A 19,537-nucleotide genomic window follows, 5' to 3' on the forward strand; every position below is an offset into this window, starting at 1 on the left:
TGTTGCAGCGGCTTAAAGGCTATAATGTAGGCGAGGGAGAACTTTAAAAAATACGGAATAAAAAATAAAGAGGATGCCATGGGCCACCGGGCTTCTAATTAACTTTTCTTTTAGCCCAGGTGACGCGCAGGGCACGACCCTCCGCCACCTGGTCCATGTTCCTCAGCCACAAGAAGGACAGCTGGTAAAGTGACCGTTTCTGGAGAGAAACTAGGAAGAGGGAAAGTCTTCTTCCTTCAGGACCTCCCCCCCCCCCCGCTTTTTCATAACGCCGCCACCAAGCCCCTCCTTGGGGGGCTCTCGCGCCTTGCAAAGCGTCACGCGCCGAGCTCTCTCTCTCTTTGGCGCACGCGCTCACCCTCGGGCCGGCTGGTCCTCACTTTTGGGCTTGCAGAAGCTGCAGAAACTCGCGTGCAAACCGACTTTGCCGCGGGGAGCAACTCCCCTTCTTCCTCTCCAGCGGCGAAAGCATCCGAAAGCGAAAGAGCCACTCCCCCGGCGCAAACTCGAGCCAGCCCCTTCCTTTGTTCCGCGGCCCCCATCGCTTTCCTGCCCTTGGAGGCAGGGGCCTTCTCCTCCCCGGCGACATGGCCCACCGGACCCTGCTGAGTATCCTGGAGGACCTGACGGACGAGGACCTGCGCGTGTTTGTGTTCTTGCTGCCGGAAGTCCCCAACCAAACCTGCCGCATCCCGCGCGGGAAACTGGACAACGTGTCCCGGGTGCAGGTGGCCGACCTGCTCCTGCAGTATTGCCCGGCGATCGAGCTGGAGGTGGTGGCCCGAGTGCTCCACGACCTCCCCAGGAGGGACCTGCTGAAGAAATACAACCTTCGGGCGCCCGCGGAGACTCCCCGGATGGAAGCGGCCGCTGCAGCAGGTAAACACGAGAGGGCAGGCAGGTGGGTTGTCTGGCTGGGGAAGCCGGCAAGTGCTGAGCTCAGCAGGCGCCATGGACTAGGGATGGGGTTGCCAACCTCCAAATCTCCCAGGATTACGACTGCTCTCCAAAAGTTAGAGATCCATTCACCTGGAAAAAATGGCTTCCTTAAAAGGCAGACTCTGACCCCTTCCGCACATGCAGAATAATGCACTTTCAGTCCACTTTAACAATTGTTTGCAAGTGGATTTTGCTATTCCGCACAGTAAAATCGGCTCCAAAGTGCATTGAAAGTGCATTATTCTGCATGCACGGAAGAGGCCATAGTGACATTACACTCCATTGCATCCTCTCCCCAAACTTCCCATTCCCCAGTTCCCCTTCCCAAATCACGAGGTATTTCCCAGACAGGAAGATCTCCTTGAACTTCTTTCCATCTGTTTACCTACCTGCCTGCCTATAAGGGCCATCCACGTGACTGACAATTTAAAACATGCTGTAAAAGGCGTGAGCTTGGGCTGACTGAAGCAGAGTGGGCATGCACACACCCAAGTCTCTTCAGGAGAGTCTGTCAGACTTATTCTAGCTGCCACCTCTTCAATGTATTGTTAGCTCTGTGAGGGGATTTTACTTTTCTCTCCAAAACTGACTGCTCTTATCAGGCTGGATTGGGCACTCTCAAAGGACTCCTTGAGGCTTATTAACAAGCAAACAGATGGAACATTTATGTATAGATTTACAAGCAAATAAGTTACAGGGATAATTAAACTTTTCTTTTTCTGTAACAGGAATACTTTGCTTAACTCTTTCGTTGTTTCAAACAGTTGACTCAGTTTTAACAAAACTCCCTTCTATTAAACTTCTTTCACAGGGAAAATCTTTCTTTCACAGAACTTGACAAATACTTAGACAGCCCACTCTTTTCCCTAAAAGAGAGGCACGCTGGGCTTCACAGAGCAGGCTGTGGGGTATTCCACCTTTAAACCAACTCCTGACTCTGTTAATTAACACACACCCTCAGAGACTTTACTGTCCCATATCTAGGTGCTTTCTCTGCAGAGACCTATGACCAAGCCCTCTGTGTGTTTTAAGTATTGTCCCTGTGATGATGTTTCCCCTAGGACCGAGGCTCAGGTTTCACATACAGCCTGGCCTTTCCCAGTCCTTTCCCAAAAACCGGCTATCCAGCCTCTTCAGAAGCAGTAAAGTGCGCTCTCTCTTCCTTTCTGCCTCTGCTGCTGCCTTTTTTCTCTGCTTCACAAACACACACCTTTTGGGCTGTTATACACAGCTGCAGTACCAGCCAGCCATTCAGGTGGAGCTCTGGGTTAACTCGTTTGATTCCTTTTTTCCGACAGAACTTCACCTTAAAATTAACCCTTCTCCAGCAGTCTGTCACACTCGCATAATAAGGTCACATTTAAAAACCATCTAACTTCTCCCCCTACACGCATCATAATTTTTTTGTAAAAGTTAAAAATCCATGCAAAGCATAAAAACAGCAATTAAAACAATCCTTGGGAAGCAGGAATCCTTGAGGGGATGCCAGATGAAACCAACCAACCAAAATCTTCAATTACTTGTGGAAGATGGCAACAGAAGGGTGCTAATTTCCACAGCTTTGGTGTCATGACAGAGGAGGCCCTCTCTCAGTTTGTTATTCCCCTAATATCAGAAGGCAGGGGCCTCCAAAGACGATAGAGTCTCTCCACCAGACTCAGGGCTTCCTGATGTCTCTGATTAGCTTCCTCAGCTTTCAGAGTACACTTTCTGACTCCTGTCAGACCAACAGCAGTGATAGATCTCTGCTTGATCTGCTCACTCTGCCAAAACGCACCCTAAAGGCACACAGAACCAAAAGAGAACCAAAAGAGCCCTTAGCACTCTGGCTGACTCTTTTTATATTCTTGCCATTTCCCTCCAGCCAATCAGGGCTGGCCAGGGCTTAACGCCAACATAGAATGAGACTCACCCTGAGAGCTGGTCACCTTATAAAGGGGCATTACGTCAGGATATTCTTCCCCTAATATCAGCACCTTGAATTGTACCCAGAAACAAGCTGATCTGCAGACCATACAGAAATCAATGGAGAAAATGGCTGCTTTGAAAGGTAGCGTTGTACCCTGCTGAGGTCCCTGTCTTCCCCAAACTCTGCCTTTCCCAGACTCCATATCTCCAGGAATTTCCCAACGTTGAACTGGCAACCATACCCAGAACTTCATCTTGTTGTTAATGCAGTGCCCTAAGTGTTCATGTTGCTTTACAGTGTCAGGTTTGCAAGAACAGCAGCTCCTTATCAGTGAAAGGACCACAGAGGCAAATGCTTGGACAAACAACTTGCCTGAGACTGCCTCAGTATCGAGTGAGTACACAGAATGGTCTGGCAGAGAAAGTGCCCAGTTGCAACGCATTTTATTTGTTTCTTTAATTGCACTTGTTTCTTTAATTGCTTTCTTTCAGCACAGAACTCCAAGTGCTATAAGCAGAGTTCTCAAGAGGTCTCTCATATCCAAGACTGAGACCTGTTTAGCTTCAACAGAGCGACCTCCAACTATAAGCCATGATTCTATAGATACAGCGTTATCTACTGAAGTAAGACTATATAAGTTTTCATAATGAGAGATCCCCTGATCTAGATAACCACTTGCGTGATCAAGAATGCTTGTAAAGGAATCAGAGAAGGGGTTCTTGTGTAGGCATCCCGCTTTGCTGTATGGAACCTGGAGAAGAGGCAATCCGGATAAATGATTCCCTCATCTCAGTTTTGCCATGTAAAGGTGGCCGTTTAACAAGACAGCATCTTTCTGGATTGCATATAACAAGTGGGAATTCCTACTCATTTTCCCCCAATGCCTTGGCATGCATCTTAACATATGAAAGCAGTTACCTACATCAGTTCAGGCTTTGTTAAGGGGATCTATACCAACAGCATATTATTTGTCCTCAAGTGCTTGTGGTGTACATTTCAGTGGCATGGGAAATACTAGAAGAGAGGAAGAAAGGGTAACCAAGGAATGACATCAACTTAATTTCAGGTGGAGATCAGAGCTAAGTGTCCCTAAGGATTGCACTGTTAAGCAAAAGCCTCAAGAGAAGAATCTGGTTCTCAGGAATATCGTGAAACACAAGAAAGATATTGTAAGGAATTCCATAGAAGCAGAAATAAAAGGCTTTTTGGGAGTAAAAGTCCATTTATTAAGACATCTTAGAAAGCTCAAGTACACGCAGTGGCAGGAATGACACTTCCCGCCAGAAGCACAGGTTATAACACCATTCACCCCATCCCCCCTTCCTGCTTCCCATGGGAACAGAGTCCCTCATCTCAGCACTTGAGATAAGGTCTCCTTGAAGAAAGCTAGCCCTTGGAGCTGTGGGAGTACACTCAAGGTTACTTCACCATGTACCATTGAATCCTTTACACTCTGCCTCCACCAAAGACCCCTCCCCCCAGGTTTATCTTGAGCCCGATTGGAAAGCAGAAATAAGGGTGAGGCTTCAATATTTTGGAATAAACCCATTGATTAGCACTGAAGGAATATACACCCAAAGAGACTAAATATTACCAAGCGTTTGCGATTAAAGCGAGAGTCAGAATAAGCGTCAATTTAGTAGTGCTTGCTTGACCATCCAATAATAGTCGGTGGGGGGGCCTCTCGGCCAATTCGTGCCGAAAAGGCATCGGGCAGGAGCCTCATGACAGCTGGAATGGAAGACGGGATGAATGTTACTAAGAGAGTTAAGAGCAAATCTAAGCGAGAACTTCAGTGACATCATTAATCACTAGTAATCCTGAAAGGTCCCACAATCTTTTACTTAGGATTTGGAGTATTTATGCAAGTCTCTGAGATTTTTGTAGATAAATACACCCAGACCCACCGCAGAGAGGAGAAATCGGCGGTGTTTGCTCGCTGCAGTTTTGGGAGTCCTTTGCTTGTTGTAAGCGGTCTGGACGTTTTAATCCCTAAACTGGGGATGAAATCCACTGTTGAAACTCTAGGGGTCCAAAGCTGCTGGGTGGGTTGCTGTACCTTGGTGGAAAGGGCGACCAGACCTGCATTTCAAAGGGGTTTCTTTGTACTACTATGAACTGCATTGTTGAAATTACTCTGCAAGCGAGATAAGCTCGCACCAATTGTCTTGGTGGTTGGTGTAACAACGTAAATACTGCTCCAGGGTTCTGTTAGTTCTCTCGTACTACGCCGTCACTTTGAGCGTGGTAGAGGCGTGACGGCGAAGCTGACCCCAACAACCCCAAAAGCGCTTTCCAGAACTTTGAGATGAATTGGGGGCGTGATTAGGAGACCACCTTAATGGGGAAGCGGAATGGAGGCGGTAAATATGTTGAATGAACAGCACGTGCCAGCAGGAGGCGGAGGATGCGGGCATGGAATAAAATGGGCTTGTTTAGAAAATGATCTACCACCACCCAGCAAAACCGTGTTGCCATGACTTTCGGTGTAAAATCTGTAATAAAATCCATGGAGATGACTTCCCAAAGAGGCGGGGAGGCCACCCGGAAAGTTGCAACAACCCATGGGGCTTTCCGGGATGGTTTTGGCTACTGGCTGAGCAGCCCTTAATATGCCTCAATGTGCTTTAGCATTGCAGCATACCAGAACACCGGCGGGCTAAATGCAGAGTTTTAAAAGCCAAAATGTCCAGCCCGAGCGGGCATCGTGGCAAGCTTCAAGAACCTGCTGCCCGGAGGGAGGCAGTCCCCCCCTCCATGAGAGCTCCATTTCTCCAAATGCAATTGGGGAGCCTTTCTTCCGTTGAAGGCTGGGTAGCAGCCCGCCTCTTCCCGAGTTCCCTTGGGAAAGGAGAGCGAGGCTGGGCGGTGGGAGGAGGCGGCTGAGGTCGGGTGACAGCCAACCCCAACTGGGAGGGAAAGAACAGTGCAGCGGAATGTCTAAGTAAGGCAGCTCCACCCCTCGGGTGGCCTTGGTAGCGTCCAATGTTGTGGTTTTCCAGGAAAAAAATGGACTGTAAAAGCTTGAAAAGAAATGCGGCCAAGTTGTTTGCAGACATCTTGGGGGGTGGAAAGAGCACCAAGTTTTTATGATCCGACCAAACCTGAAAGGGTGTTTGGCTCCCTCCAGCCAATTAGGCCAAGTGGAGAGTGCCACTTTGATGGCCACAGTCGCTATCTCCACAGTCCAGTTAGGTTCAGCACCAGAATTTCTTAGACAAATAAGCACCACGGAACCAGCCTACCATCTTTATTTTTTTTTCTGCAAGCAGGGCTGCCCCAAGTGCTTTGTCCGAGGCATCCGCGTGAACCACAAGCGGAGATCTGGGTCAGGGTGCTTTAGGATAGGTTAGGTGGTAAGCAGACTTTAAAGAGCTGAAAGGCTGTTTGACACTCCCTCAGACCAGGAAAGGGGCCCGGACAGTGGATGCACCCTTAGTGCGTGAGGTCTGTGAGAGAGGGGAGGATCAGTTCAATAGTGGGGTATAAAGTCCACGATAGAAATTAGCAAAACCAAAGAAGATTTGAGTTCTTTAGGTTGGAGGGGGCAGACCATTGGAGGACTCGCGTCAATTTAGCAGGATCCATTTTTCAAGCCCTGAGTGAGAGATCCGATAACAAATAGTCAATGGAGGTCTGGTGAAAACTGCATTTTGGAGAGTTTGGCCAAAGAGAGTTGTCGAGCAAGCTTCCAGCACCTCCGAACCAATGCTCATGCTCTTCCATGGTTTCTGCGGGCCATTCTGGCGTCATCTAAGTATACCACAACTCCCTTGTACAATAAATCATGAAGAACTTAGTTGATAAGAGGGCCATAAAAGCCCGGGGGAGCCCCCCACTTAACCGAATGGCATTATTAGTATTCAAAGCTGTCCAAACTTTTGTGTGTTAAGCAGTCAGTGTTCATAGCCTTCAGCAATTCTGACTCTGTAGTAAGCTTCTCTCAGTCCAATTTGGTAAAAATCGCCCTTTGCGAGTGCATCTAAAGGGTCCCTTGATCAAAGGCAAAGGATATTTATTGGACAGGAGACGTTGAGACCTCGATAATCTGTGTGCAAAGCAATGGGACCCATCTTTCTTTTTTACAAACAAAAGCGGGAGCAGCGTGTATTGTGTTTGGTAGCCCGCCCATTATGAACCGAAACAGGTTCTTGTCCAGAGAGCCGCGGAGTTCCCTTCTCCTCGGTAGGACTCATCGCGATAGATTCTACCAACTGGGTAGTTGCGCCCCTGGTTGTATAACAATTTTGCAGTCCCAGTGTCTGTGGGGTGGCAGCAATTAGCATTCTTGCTCCCCTGAAAAAACTCTGGCTAGATCATGATATGGGTGGGATGCCAATAAGATCGGGGGTGTCGCTGGAAAGAAGCCAGGAGGGTGTGTGTCAGGAGGATTGGGTTTTCCCCAGTTCATGTGTTCACATGGGGAGGGTCAGTAAATTCTAAGATCGTTCTTTCCAAATGAACTTTGGTTCATGTAACGTAACCAAGGCATGCCCAAAACTATGGAGTGTTGTACTGGTGCCAAAGATAAAATTGTGGTAAAACAGCGGAGGAGAACGGCTGTGTTTTGTACTAGACGTCGCCGTTCCCCAAGGGAGCTGCCGTCCATTTGGAGTGAATATTAGACTTGGCCAGGAATTTGGTCCAGACCTAGCTCCTCTGCCACCTGGGGCGCATTAAGCAGTGGAGCAGCCCAGAATCTGAGGGCGAGGCAATGATCAGGAGAGTGTGTTTAGCGGGGTTGGCCAGAAATGCTTGGTTAGTAATGGGGCTACCTTCGCACCGTGGGGAGTGGGCCCCATGTCCATGGGCGTGGAAGAAAGGCAAACAACTGCACTTCCCTCTCTGGGTGCGCCGATGACCGCTTTAGGCGGGCTCCCGTCGTGGCCCAGCTGACCTGCGCGGTGGCTTGGCAGATGGGGTCTTGGCGGAGCTGGAAGCCCGGTTGGTTTTGTTTCTTGGGACGGTTGGCGGCTAGATGACCTGGCCCTCCGCGAGTAAGACACAATCCCAGTCGGCGGCGGAACGAGGTGGTTTGGTAGGGGCAGCTGGGCTTGACGGGTGGACACAGTAGTGGGTTTTGGGCGTGGGCGGCCACCGACGCGGCGTATTCCAGGCGAGATACGCTGGATTAGCTGGTTCAATCTGCAATAGTGCGGGGACCCGAATTAAAGCGTTTCACGCAGCTGCCGTCCACAGCATCCGAGGATGCATTTCAGCGCATTCAGGCCATGGGAGGAAGTGGTGGCAGCGCCGCAGAGATTCCGCAAATTCCTGCAAAGCAGGCGGTTGCGCGCAGATGATAGTTTGATGGTGCAGATAGCTTCATTCGGCCTGGATGTGGGCGAAAGCAAGGCTTGGAGGAATCACGGGCACCGTGAAGTCTTCATCCTGCAAATCTAGAAGAGTCACGAACCAGTCGGCTGCTGCCCCATCCAGGGCCGAACCCGATGTCCCGTATTTTTGGCGCTCAGACGGTATAAATCATCATGAGTCTTCAAGTGGGCATTGAGTTGCAAAATGAAGTAGGGAAGTTTAGGCGGTCCCATCAAAGCGGGCTGGCTCCGGGGCGATGGTAGCCCAGTTCAACTCTTGGTGCCTGCTGGGGTGGTGGTTGCTTGTGGTTGGGCAGGTTGGGCAGGCAGCTGCGAGGGGCGAAGATGCAGTGCTGGCCGGTGCCGCTGGCGTTTGGGTGGCAGGACCCAGATGCGTGAAAGCCCCCTGGCACTGGCATTGATCCAGTAACAGCATAGACTCCAGCAGGGGTTCCTGGTCTGCTGCCTCCTTGGCGCTCCCTCTCCAGCGCAGCCAGCTCCCTCTCCTTACTTGGTCAATGCATCCTGAATGCGCATGCAAAGCAGCTTTCTCACCGTTCCAATTTAGCCAGTTAGGTCCCGTTTAAGGGCTGGTGACTCTGTAAATTTCGACGCTTTGGTGCCGTTGTAAATCCAGTCTGGGTGAACGGACATATGGACTGACAGATTCTGGGCATGTGGATTGGAGCATGCTGGCGCAGGTGCAACAGGATTGAACTTCTGCGTTGCCGTTCCCGGTCCCACTCGCAGTTTCCGCGCTCTTGCTGCAACTGTGCCGTTTCTTCCATGGCACAGCGTTCCACGGGTCCATGCTTCTTGGGCATCTCGCCAATTAAGCTGCTTCCCTCATCCCAGGTCCTGCCGAAGGGAGAGGAACAGGTCCGGCACGGAGGTACAGGCTTTCTTAGGACTCTGCTATCTGAGCGGGGCAGAACGCGTAGCGCTGGCGCTGCGGTGACTCCCAGAGGCCTCGTGCTGATGCGGCTGGCGGGATCAGGGGTCCGGTGAGGCAGTACGGATCACCCTCCCAATTCAGAGTTTAGTCCGGTGTCCTTTGGGCCGGGCCCCAGTGTATACCCACGGTGGTTCCTTAGAACATCCCCGCAAAATCTGAGTCAGGAACCGTTCAATGGATTCCTGGGTTGCCCATGAAAGGTGGTCAGTTGCGTCTCTTCATGACAGGTTGCATCTGGAGTTTGTAATCCACCACGAGGCGGGTAGAGATCGATAAGTCCACAGGCTTCGATCCATAGACGAAGCGCCCCCCGGCGGCTCCTTGGAAGTCCCCATGGTGGAGTGCGTCACGTCCCCTGGACCAGCGGAGTAAAAGGAAGACTCGTGCTGATGGGGCTGAGAGAAAGAACCATAGCCGAGGCCCGTTCTCCTGCTGGTGCCTCAGATCAGAAGAGGGAAGATTAGACCCTCTTTGGGGGCTACCGCGCATTCGCGGCTGTTCAACCTCCATGTCAAGACACCAGAGGTCCTGCATGGGAATATAGATGTATTAGGATTCCTGCCACAATGCCAAGGGTATAGAAGCAGAAATAAAAGGCTTTTTTTTGGGGTAGGTCATTTTGGGCTTATCTTAAACTCAAGTACACACAACGGTGCTTCGGAATGACACTTCCCTTAGAAGCCTGGGATTTATAACACCATTCACCCCATCCCCCCTTCCTGCTTCCCATGGGAACGGAGTCCTCATCTCCCGCGCAGAGATAAGGTCTCCGCCGAAGAAGCTGGCCCATCGCCCGGGCTGTGGAATGCACTCAAGGTTACTTCACCATCAACACCATTGAATCCTTTACAGATATCCATAAATTTTCCCACTAATCTGAAAAGGAGGCCATGGGCCTCCGTTTGCAAGACCTGTGCAAGGCTGTTAACGATAGAGCATTTTGGAGGACATTGATTCATAGCGTCACCAGGAGTCAGAAGTGTCACGATGTCACTTAACACGCACACAATCAGAAATACACTCTTCTAGACCCTGAGCAGAGTGCCTTTCTTTCATCATTATATCATTTTAAACTGTTATCTTCCGATCTGTAATTAGTGGATGCACTACCAAAATAGGCTGCCAACAAGCCTGGAGTCTCTTTAACGCAGGATTAAAGTGCGGAACTGGGCAACGGAAGCTTTTAAAAACAGGAGCAAATAACATCTTATTATGGCTCCATTAAAGGGGCAGACCTTTTCCCCCTCCAGGCCATTTCTAGGACAGATCAAGTGAAGGATCTGAAACCAGGTACATTTTTATTTGTTTAGAAAGTATATGTCACCTGTCCAGAAAACTGGCTCAAGATAGTTCACAAAATAAAAACATTTTTTTTTGTTAAAAGGTTGCTTTTTTGTGTCTAATATAATGAGCAGAAATTCATAGCTGACGGGGAGAGATTCACTGGATGATTTCTACCTGTCACAAAGGCACAACACACACAAATCAACAATGCCACTTTTAATTAACCAGGTCAGCTTTTACACTAATTCCACTTCCAGAGACCAACATTTGGGAAAGGACACATATATGAGCCCTTTCGGGGAGGCTGACATATAAATAGAACTAAATAAATTAAATACATAAAGTTGGAAGGGGAAGTATTCCCTTCAGAGGCATGGTTTACAAAATAATGTAAAGAGTGTTTCTATATATATTTTACTGGCCTGATCACCCACAGCAACCATGTTTCTATTTATAAAGCAAAACTACGGCAATGAAGACCATTCTGAGTCCATCTCATTACAGATACAAACAGAAGCTTAAGAAGCCACCCCGTGAAAGTTCATTTCTTATCTATCTCATCAGTTTATTTTCCCATTTTTCAGGGCCAGTCTCGGAGAAGGACCTGATGAAACTGGCTAAAAATCTGGGCAAGAATTGGAGAGCCATTGGTATTGAGTACTTGGGGGTGGGATTGCCACGTCTGGAGCAGATTGAAGAGGAAAATCCCGGCAATGCGGTCATGCGCAATTTCTACATGCTTAAAGTTTGGAAGAACTGTGAGGGGGCGAGAGCCACTCCTGACAGGCTGTATCACATCCTTGCCCAGGAAGAGGTACCTCTAGACCAAGATGCCATTGAGTTTCTGAGGACTTCATGAAGCCCAAACAATAACCTTGCAGGGTATGGATTTTCCCAGGACATTGCACACACTCTCACCTCATATGTATACTTTTCAGGAATGAATGAAAGCAAGCAGTCTAGGCCATTTTTTAAAAAATTGGGGTGCATGTGCAAAATCTGATACTTTTAAGTCAATACTTATAAAAAGAAATCCGATTGTGGAGGAAAAATAACAGCGTAAAAAAGACAAAAGAAGCATTGCTTACATGATGCTTTTTTTCCAGTAAAGCATCAATGTATTGTTGATATTGTTGTATAGTTTGGAAACTGTCGTAGGCCTGAAATGATCCGATTCAAATTTCTGCTCACTTTCAGTATCACAGGGTAGCCTAAGGCCAGTCATGGTTTTGATCCTGCTATTTCACACAGCAAAATCCAATTGCAGAGTCCATTCAAAGTGCCTTATTCAGCATATGTGAAAGTATTTTAGCCTGGCTCCAATCCACTGTCTCATAGCCTCACCCACAAATGATTGTTGTGAGGATAAAATGATTACAAAGTTATTTGATAAATTCACTGCTTGGCTTAGGTGCAGTTGCCAATCAGAGTTTTTAAAAACGTGTATGACTCATTAATACCATTTTAAAGGGTCCCCAAACAGCCTTAGACAATACATAGGTCCCCAAACAGTACTGGTCTCCTGAGCCACATCTGCATTGAAGAAGCTTCAACCAAGCTAATTTCATTTTTTGTTTTGTTTTTGCTGAGCCATACATTACTGAGCCATACATCTTTTACAGAGCCAAGATAAAGTTGTGACAAATATTTGATTCAGCAATGGAAATGCAAGGATGGTTTTGGCCTGCTGACCCAAAATGGAGTTTGCGATGTGTAAATTTGCAGTGTTCCAATCAAGCAGGTCAAAATTGCCAACTGTGTACATAGGAAATGCTATAAAAAGATCATGATATACAATAAAAGGCACCAAGATATTTCCATTTTCACTTTGGGACTTGGATGTAGAGATGTAGGTATGCACCTACTAAAGATATGTGAGGTCTTTCCTGTAGTTTCATTTTCTCATATCTGAGTCCCATTTTGCAGGGAGAGAGGTTCATTTCTTCATGAGTTTTGCTACCACTATTGATCAACTCAGTGCAAAACAGGTTTAAAGATACTGTATCACCCTTCAGATAACTGATTGGTTTTGTTTGATTTAATATTGTGTTGTGCCGATTCAACCACTAGAGGGAGCAAAACACTTGCAGAACCAGGGGTGGGGGGGTGGGGGGTGGAACCCTGAAGAAACAGGAACTTTGAAGCAAGGAAAATGAGAATGTGGAGAAGCCCTAAGTTTTTCTAAAAGCAGCTCATAGAAGCTGGGGTCAAAGAGGAGTAAACCCAGATTCCTGCCACTGAAGTCATTTTGTATCATTGCCTTTGGGAAACTGGCAAACCAGGAGAGGCTTCCACATTCTCTCACACACTTCACCTTGATGAATGTGCCTTTGTTTCCCTATCTCTGCAACCCTGATAACATCAGACCTACAGCAACACACCTGAGACCAAATGCTTCTCATGGAATCTCCCCCAGCTGAACCAGATTAGCTTGTGCACAGCAACACATGCCAGCTGGGTGACCTTGGGCTAGTCACAGTTCTTCACAGTCCCAACTACCTCAATGTGGGGTTTGTTGTGAGGAGGGAAGGGAAAGGAGAGTGTAAGCCTCTTTGAATCTCTACAGGAGGGAAAGGAGGGGGGAATATAAATCCAACTCTTCTTCTGTTTTAAAAGTTTGTTGAGGGCTAACTATGCAATAGTGAAAAAACTGTCCAATCCATGATGGAGCAGGTGGCATGTTTGCTTTAGGACCCTGCAAAATCGGAACTCACTTTTACAACTGATCATGTTTGTATTAAAATGTCATTTTTAAAACATCTTGTGCTTTGATAACTTATTTGATTTGTTTGTGCAGTTTGACTTGTCTGCAGTAACTTCAGAACTCTGTTTTTGATCCAGTGAAGTTTGCTTTGCTCCAACAGATGTGTTTGCCATCTAAAATGCACAATGGCAATGTTTTGTTGTGGGTCCTTGACGCATAAGAACTCATAACAGACATTTTAACTTTATTCCTTCCAGTTATGGGTCAGAGAAAAAAGAAAAGGGTTCCAGTCCAACTTAGTTCTCCTTGCTTTGCAAACTGCAGTTGTAACCCTACATTAAGAATGGGATGACCCAGAAAGGGGTGGAGATTGAAAGAAGCAGCAGGCTGCGGAACTCAAGAAGTTGAAGGAAGCAAGGCTACCGAGCTGGGACCTTGATAGACTCTTATAAGCTCTTAACACCTTGTTTAAGGTGTTGGAAGTGAAGAACTGTATGCTGTTTCCTGCCTCAAACACAGAGGGGGTTTTACCACTAGGTCAGATAGCTAGAGAGGGTCACAGGCATTGACACCTTTTCTCTATCATACTGACACTATCCTTTTGATGTGTAGATTGCTATTCTCAGGAACTTCCTTCCTGCTTCCTCCTCTCCACTCTTCTTTCCCTTGCACTCCACTCTGCCCCATGTGTGCAGATGGAATGCTGACTTCATCCATCCCAATTAGCCAGATAGATTAGAATGGAGGACCTACCTCTCCACTTTTCTATCCCTAATGAAATTCACTAATAAATACTCTTATTACATTAGAAACTAAGAACGACTCTGTGGAGAAATGGCTCCTTCCCCCTCCCCTTTTTCTCCTCTCCTTCTCCAAGCAGGTATCATAGATTTGGAGGACTTAGAAATTCCAGAGGAACATCAGGAAGAGCTACCTGACCTAGGGGGGGGGGGGAGATCTCTTGACCTAGCCTGACCAGGTCAAAAGAGGGTGGGGTCTGGGAAGAGAGGGGTGAGGTCTCTTTTCTTTCTGCTGGGTCACTGAAGGGAGCAGACCTCTTGCCGGGGCTGTGCAGAAAGCAGTCATTTTTGAACCATGTGCTCATCCAGGGAGCTCACTCAGTCTGCCAGGTAATGAGAACTCTTTGAGAATTGCAACCTTCTAAGCTTTAAGGGCCTACTCTATTTTCAACAACTGCTAGGGCATGTTTAGGGAGAGGGACAGAGGATTTGTGTTTATATCTCCTTTGTTTTGGAAACCCTTGCTCAATCTGGTGCAGTGCTAAAATATACTTGTAACCATTTTATTTTTAATAAATACTTTTAAACCTTAGATGTGAAGAACTGTTTTCTGTACCACGAATGCCCCACTGTCTTGGATATGCTATCTAAATAGGAGAGGGGAAGAAGGCTGGCAGCTGGCAAGCAGCTTTTCTTCCGGGACCACCAATCTGCCCTGTGGAGCCCAGGAGAGGGGAACCAAAGGAAACTGAGGCTAGGTCTCACAGTTGGAAAGGGAGTTGGGGAATCCTGACAGTTCCTCAAACGGTCAGGTGGTGGCAGCGGTTAACCCAGAGAGAAAGCTAGCCCTCCCCAGGAAAAGTTGGCAAATCTGGGAGAGTCTAGGGAGCAGAATAGGGCCTGCCAGGCAAAGCAAGCCTGTTCCGCCACAATTACTTCATCTTTTCTTTGTGCCTATGCATACATGCATGTTTGGGGATGCTTCCCTGTGCTTATGCCTCCGTGCACTCTGGTTGTATTGCCAAGTGTCTCTCCTCAGAGAGATAACCAACATGAGGTAATTGCAATGTTCTTGGAAACTAGTGGGGAGGGAGATGTTTGTTTTTGCTATATTGTAAATGTTAGAATGCATTATTTCAGGGCTTTGTGTGTGTAACGGGTGAGAGTTCTTTTGGGGACCTTCCTCATCTCAAATCCAGTACACCAAGCTCCTGGAGTCTTCATGAGCCACCCACTTGCAGGAAGAAGCGGACTGAGCATTTATCGGACTGTAATTAGAGGGACGTGAAATGAAACTTAAACAGGACCTTGAATTGTTATGTTAAATGTCAATAATTTTGTAAAAAATTTTAGTTGCTGCAAACTCCTTCCAAGTTCCACCCCACTGAACCCATAAGCTGAGGTGACACAGTCTTTGTACTATTGGATTCTTTTCAGGTGAACAAGGAGAGTATGATCTCTGTACTTGTGCTGTCAAGTCACAGCCAACTTGTGGTGATTATTATTATTATTTCCTTTTATTTGATAGAAACTGATTACGTTTGGAAGATCGTCTGAGCAAGAGCCTTTCTGCTCTGGAATGCATACCATTTATCATTATTGAACTTATGAATGAACTCATTTATGAATGAACTTATGTGAATCAATTGGTTTCTTCTGGCCACTATACTCCAGGGACGGAGTCACTTTATGTTACGCTAACAATTCAAGCTGTTATTGGCATTATTTGATTGTGTATTTCTTATTACTATTGCATATTAATGCCTTATAAGTGCTTTTGCATAACATAAAGTGACTTTATAGATTGATTGTTTTATTTACATGTTTATAAATATTGAGTTGCCAGAGCCTAGTGTGTGTCACATTGCATTGTCCTCCTGGTCTTTACCGACACACACCGTGTTGTTGTTCTTGTGACCCCTTGGGGTTTTTAAGGCAAGAGGCATTCACAGGTGGTTTGTCATTGCCTGCCTCGCTCTTCCACACGAAGCCTGCTGGGTGACCTTGGGCCAGTCTCAGTTCTTTTCAAATTCTCTCAGCTGTGACTGGCCCAAAGTCACCCAGCAGGCTTCGGGTGGAAGAGTGGGGTGGGGAATCAAACCCAGTTCTCCAGATTAAAGTCTTGCTGCTCTTAAACACTAAACCACATTGCTTCTCTGACAGAAACTTTACCTTATGCATTTTGCCCTTAGCAGGCTTCAGAACCAAATGGGGCTTGTTGTTGAACCAAATACGGTGGTTGGGGAAACAAAAATCAAGAGAGGGCAGGTTGGATGCTGGCATAGCCAGTATGTGAAGGGAATGGCAGGAGAAGATTTTCATGGAACCAATGGGCTCCTTCCAGACCCGCTTGGCCCAGTTTAGCCTAATCTCATCAGATCTCAGAAGCTAAGCAGGATCAACCCTGGCAAGTATTTGGATGAGAGACCTCCAGGGTTGTGATACAGAGGGAGACCATGGCAACCCACCTCTGTTAATTTCTTGTCTTGAAAACCCAACTGGGCCGCCATAAGTCTGCTGTGACTGGACGGCAATAAGTTGTGGGGGGACCTTTGGTAGTTAGTCTTGACCCTACCTCTCCTTTGACAAGGTCCATTTGACACCTAATTTCTTCCCCCTCCCCGTATGTTTTACAGCAGTGACATTTGCTTAGGTAAGGATCTGTGGAACATTTATTTAGAACGTGTGCAAAAATTTTGAGCTGTGTTTAATTTGCTAATTCCCTTTGTTAGTATTCTTCCTCTTTAACCCATGCAGTTATTTCTAAGAGTCTGCTCAACCTTATTGGGTGTTAGGTCAAATATTAGATCTGTACATAATGTACACAATGCAAGACAGTCCCAATAATATTTATCCTGAGCACACGTGTACAGCCTTCTGACACATTAAAAGGGAGGCACGGCACCCCTTTAGTCAGAATATGTGGAGCATTTGAGTAATGCTGTGACCACTTGTATTTTAAATCCTATACTGGTAGTCTGGTACTCTTGCTGTAAGGCCAGGATAAGCCTCTGTTACCATCTCAAGTAAGAGGAGCCACGCAGCTCTATCTAGTTTGTATTTCATAACCTTTACCCAGGAAGTGGAGATAATTGAATACGTGTTTTTTGTTGGAAGAGAAGGACTTTACGCGGTTTCCTGCCTCACCCACAGAGGGTATTTTACTAGTAAGCCAGATGCTAGATAGGGACCTAGGGATTGTCACCTTTACTCTTATCATGCTGGCACTATCCCTTTGATGTTAGACTGATATTCTCAGGGAGAAGCAGTGGCGTAGTGGTTAAGAGCAAGTGTATTCTAATCTGGAGGAACCGGGTTTGATTCCCCACTCTGCCGCTTGAGCTGTGGAGGCTTATCTGGGGAATTCAGATTAGCCTGTGCACTCCCACACATGCCAACTGGGTGACCTTGGGCTAGTCACAGTTCTTCTGAGCTCTCTCATCCCCACCCACCTCACAGGGTGTTTGTTGTGAGTGTGGAAGGGCAAGGAGATTGTAAGCCCGTTTGAGTCTCCTGCAGGAGAGAAAGCGGGGGATATAAATCCAAACTCTTCTTCCTTCCGGTTCACCTTTCTCTCTTCTTCTTCTTGATCTCAAACCTTCCGCAGCACCATGTGCGTAGAGAGGATGGATGCTGACTGCATCCATTGTCATCCAGCTAGATTAGAATAGTGAACCTATCTATCTACCTTTCTATCCAGAATGGAGTTCACTAATAAATACTCTTTTTATTAGATTAGAAACTACAAATGACTCCTTTTTTGGGGGGGGGTGCCATAGCTCACACGAATGTTCAGGATATGGTGTGCTGTGCTCAGCCTCTGCGCACTCTGCTAGTTGTGAAAGCTGAGTAATCTCTACGAGGAGATTCTCCAACATTTTTTTCTGTTGTATACATTTTAATGAAGCCTGGTCTAAGCTTATTGGTCCAATTGTAGAAAAGTTCCCAGGCCAATCAGAGAAAGCAAGGCTTGACTGCCTTCCCTCTGATGAGAACTCCCAAATCTCAAGCCAAGTTGCAAAGTTTTGCTTGTTAGTATATTATGCTCGCAGTTCGCAACTTACTAAAGAGGTTTGTTGAAGCTTTGTTTTTAAGTATCTTAACGTTTTTGGTATTTTTATGTTTCTAATTGTTTAATATGCCTGCTGTTTGTGTGTACAGCTAATTTAGCATGTTGCTTCTGTCTGCTGGTTGAGGACCATAAATCAATTTATTTATTTATTTATTTATAATTGGTTTTATATACCGCCCCTCCCCCGAAGGGCTCTGGGCGGTGAACAACACAATAAAACAATAGTTACAATAAAACCCCCATTAAAACAATCAATAATATTATATTGGCATCCAATCATAAAAACAGAACTTCATAGATCCACCCTGGAAAATAAAACAGAGAAGCGGAGAACCCAGAATGTAAAGAAAAGGAGGGGGAAAGGGGAGGGGGCATCAGCGGCCGGCCCCTCCAAACTCCTGGTGGAACAGTTCAGTCTTACAGGCCCTGCGGAACTCTCCAAGATCCCGCAGGGCCCGGATAGTTGGTGGTAGCATGTTCCACCAGGCAAGGGCCAGGGCTGTAAAAGCCCTGGCCCGAACAGAAAACCAACCGCATCGCTCGAGGGGCCAGGGACCACCAGTAAATTGGCCTCCTAGCAGGCAGTAGAGAGCCCGTGTAGGAACATATAGAGGTAAGACAGTTCCGAGAAGGTGCAGAAGGTCCCAGGCAGCGTAAGGCCTTAAGAATTAAGCACCCATACCTTATGAATGATTCGGAACTCAACTGGAAGCCAGTGCAGAGTGGCACAGCACAGGTTGGATATGTTCTCTAAAGGCACCACCTGTGAGAACCATAGCGCCCTCGCATGCTGGACCAGCTTCAGCTTCCGAAGCAGGACGTGAAGGGGAGGCCCGCATAGAGCGAGTTACGATAGTCTAACCTAGAGGTGACCGTTGCATGGATCACAGTGGCAAGATCCGCCTGGGAGAGGAAAGGGGCCAACCGCCGGGCCTGTCGAAGATGGAAAAATGCAACCCTGGTTATATGGGCCACCTGGGTCTCCATTGAAAGAGACAAATCCAGGTGGACCCCCAGGCTGCGAACGGAGGAGGCCGGTGCAGCCAATAACACCTCCTCCCACTCCGGTGGTTTGGAAATCCCCCACCTCCCCCCTGCGGCCCAACCAGAGGATCTCCGTCTTTGATGGATTCGGATCTTTAACCTGCTCTGTTGTAACCATCCAGCAACCGCCTCCCAACAGTGCTGTAGAGCTGCTGGGAAGATGACTGCCCCCCCCCATCAGCAGAATGAGCTGAGTGTCATCAGCGTGCTGTGGTGACAGATCCGGCCCAAAGCTCCGCACCAACTGAGCAAAGGGGTCGCATGTACATGTTAAACAACAGCCCGGGGACAACAGGCGCTCCCTGAGGCACCACACATAATGAAGCAGGCACTTCTGGGGAGGCTTGATCCCCGCACCACACTTGCTGACTCCGGTCCCGGAGAAGCGAGACAATCCGCTGAAGGACAAGTGCCCCGCACCGCGGAAGGCGGCCAAGCTGATGGAGCCAAAAGGTGCGTGATGCGACCATATCCAAGCCTTCTTGATAGATCCAATAGCCACCAGCGGTCATCCGCCTCGGACAGGATGGCATGCGGAAAATATCTGTGAAAGGCGGCGAGGACAGTCTCCGAAA

The 19,537-nt window shown here is 47.5% G+C and overlaps 1 protein-coding gene across 4 annotated transcripts in view; it reads left to right on the top strand.

The window, feature by feature from the left end:
* The first annotated feature begins 299 nt into the window (after window positions 1–299).
* LOC125429607 overlaps window positions 300–19,537 on the top strand; it is a 33,843-nt gene continuing 14,605 nt past the window's right edge. Inside the window, exons 1-3 of one of the 4 annotated variants that reach the window (XM_048490872.1) lie at window positions 300–879; window positions 3,146–3,241; window positions 3,340–4,010. In XM_048490872.1, the coding sequence (XP_048346829.1) occupies window positions 588–879; window positions 3,146–3,241; window positions 3,340–3,398 (447 nt within the window). In that variant the 5' untranslated portion in view covers window positions 300–587 and the 3' untranslated portion in view covers window positions 3,399–4,010. Of the gene's footprint in view, window positions 880–3,145; window positions 3,242–3,339; window positions 4,011–10,986; window positions 13,160–19,537 lie in introns of those variants that run through there. The other 3 variants (XR_007244013.1, XM_048490870.1, XM_048490871.1) reach the window with 3 other exon arrangements.

This window comes from Sphaerodactylus townsendi, linkage group LG03 (assembly GCF_021028975.2).
Source record: "Sphaerodactylus townsendi isolate TG3544 linkage group LG03, MPM_Stown_v2.3, whole genome shotgun sequence".
Lineage (NCBI taxonomy): Eukaryota > Metazoa > Chordata > Lepidosauria > Squamata > Sphaerodactylidae > Sphaerodactylus > Sphaerodactylus townsendi.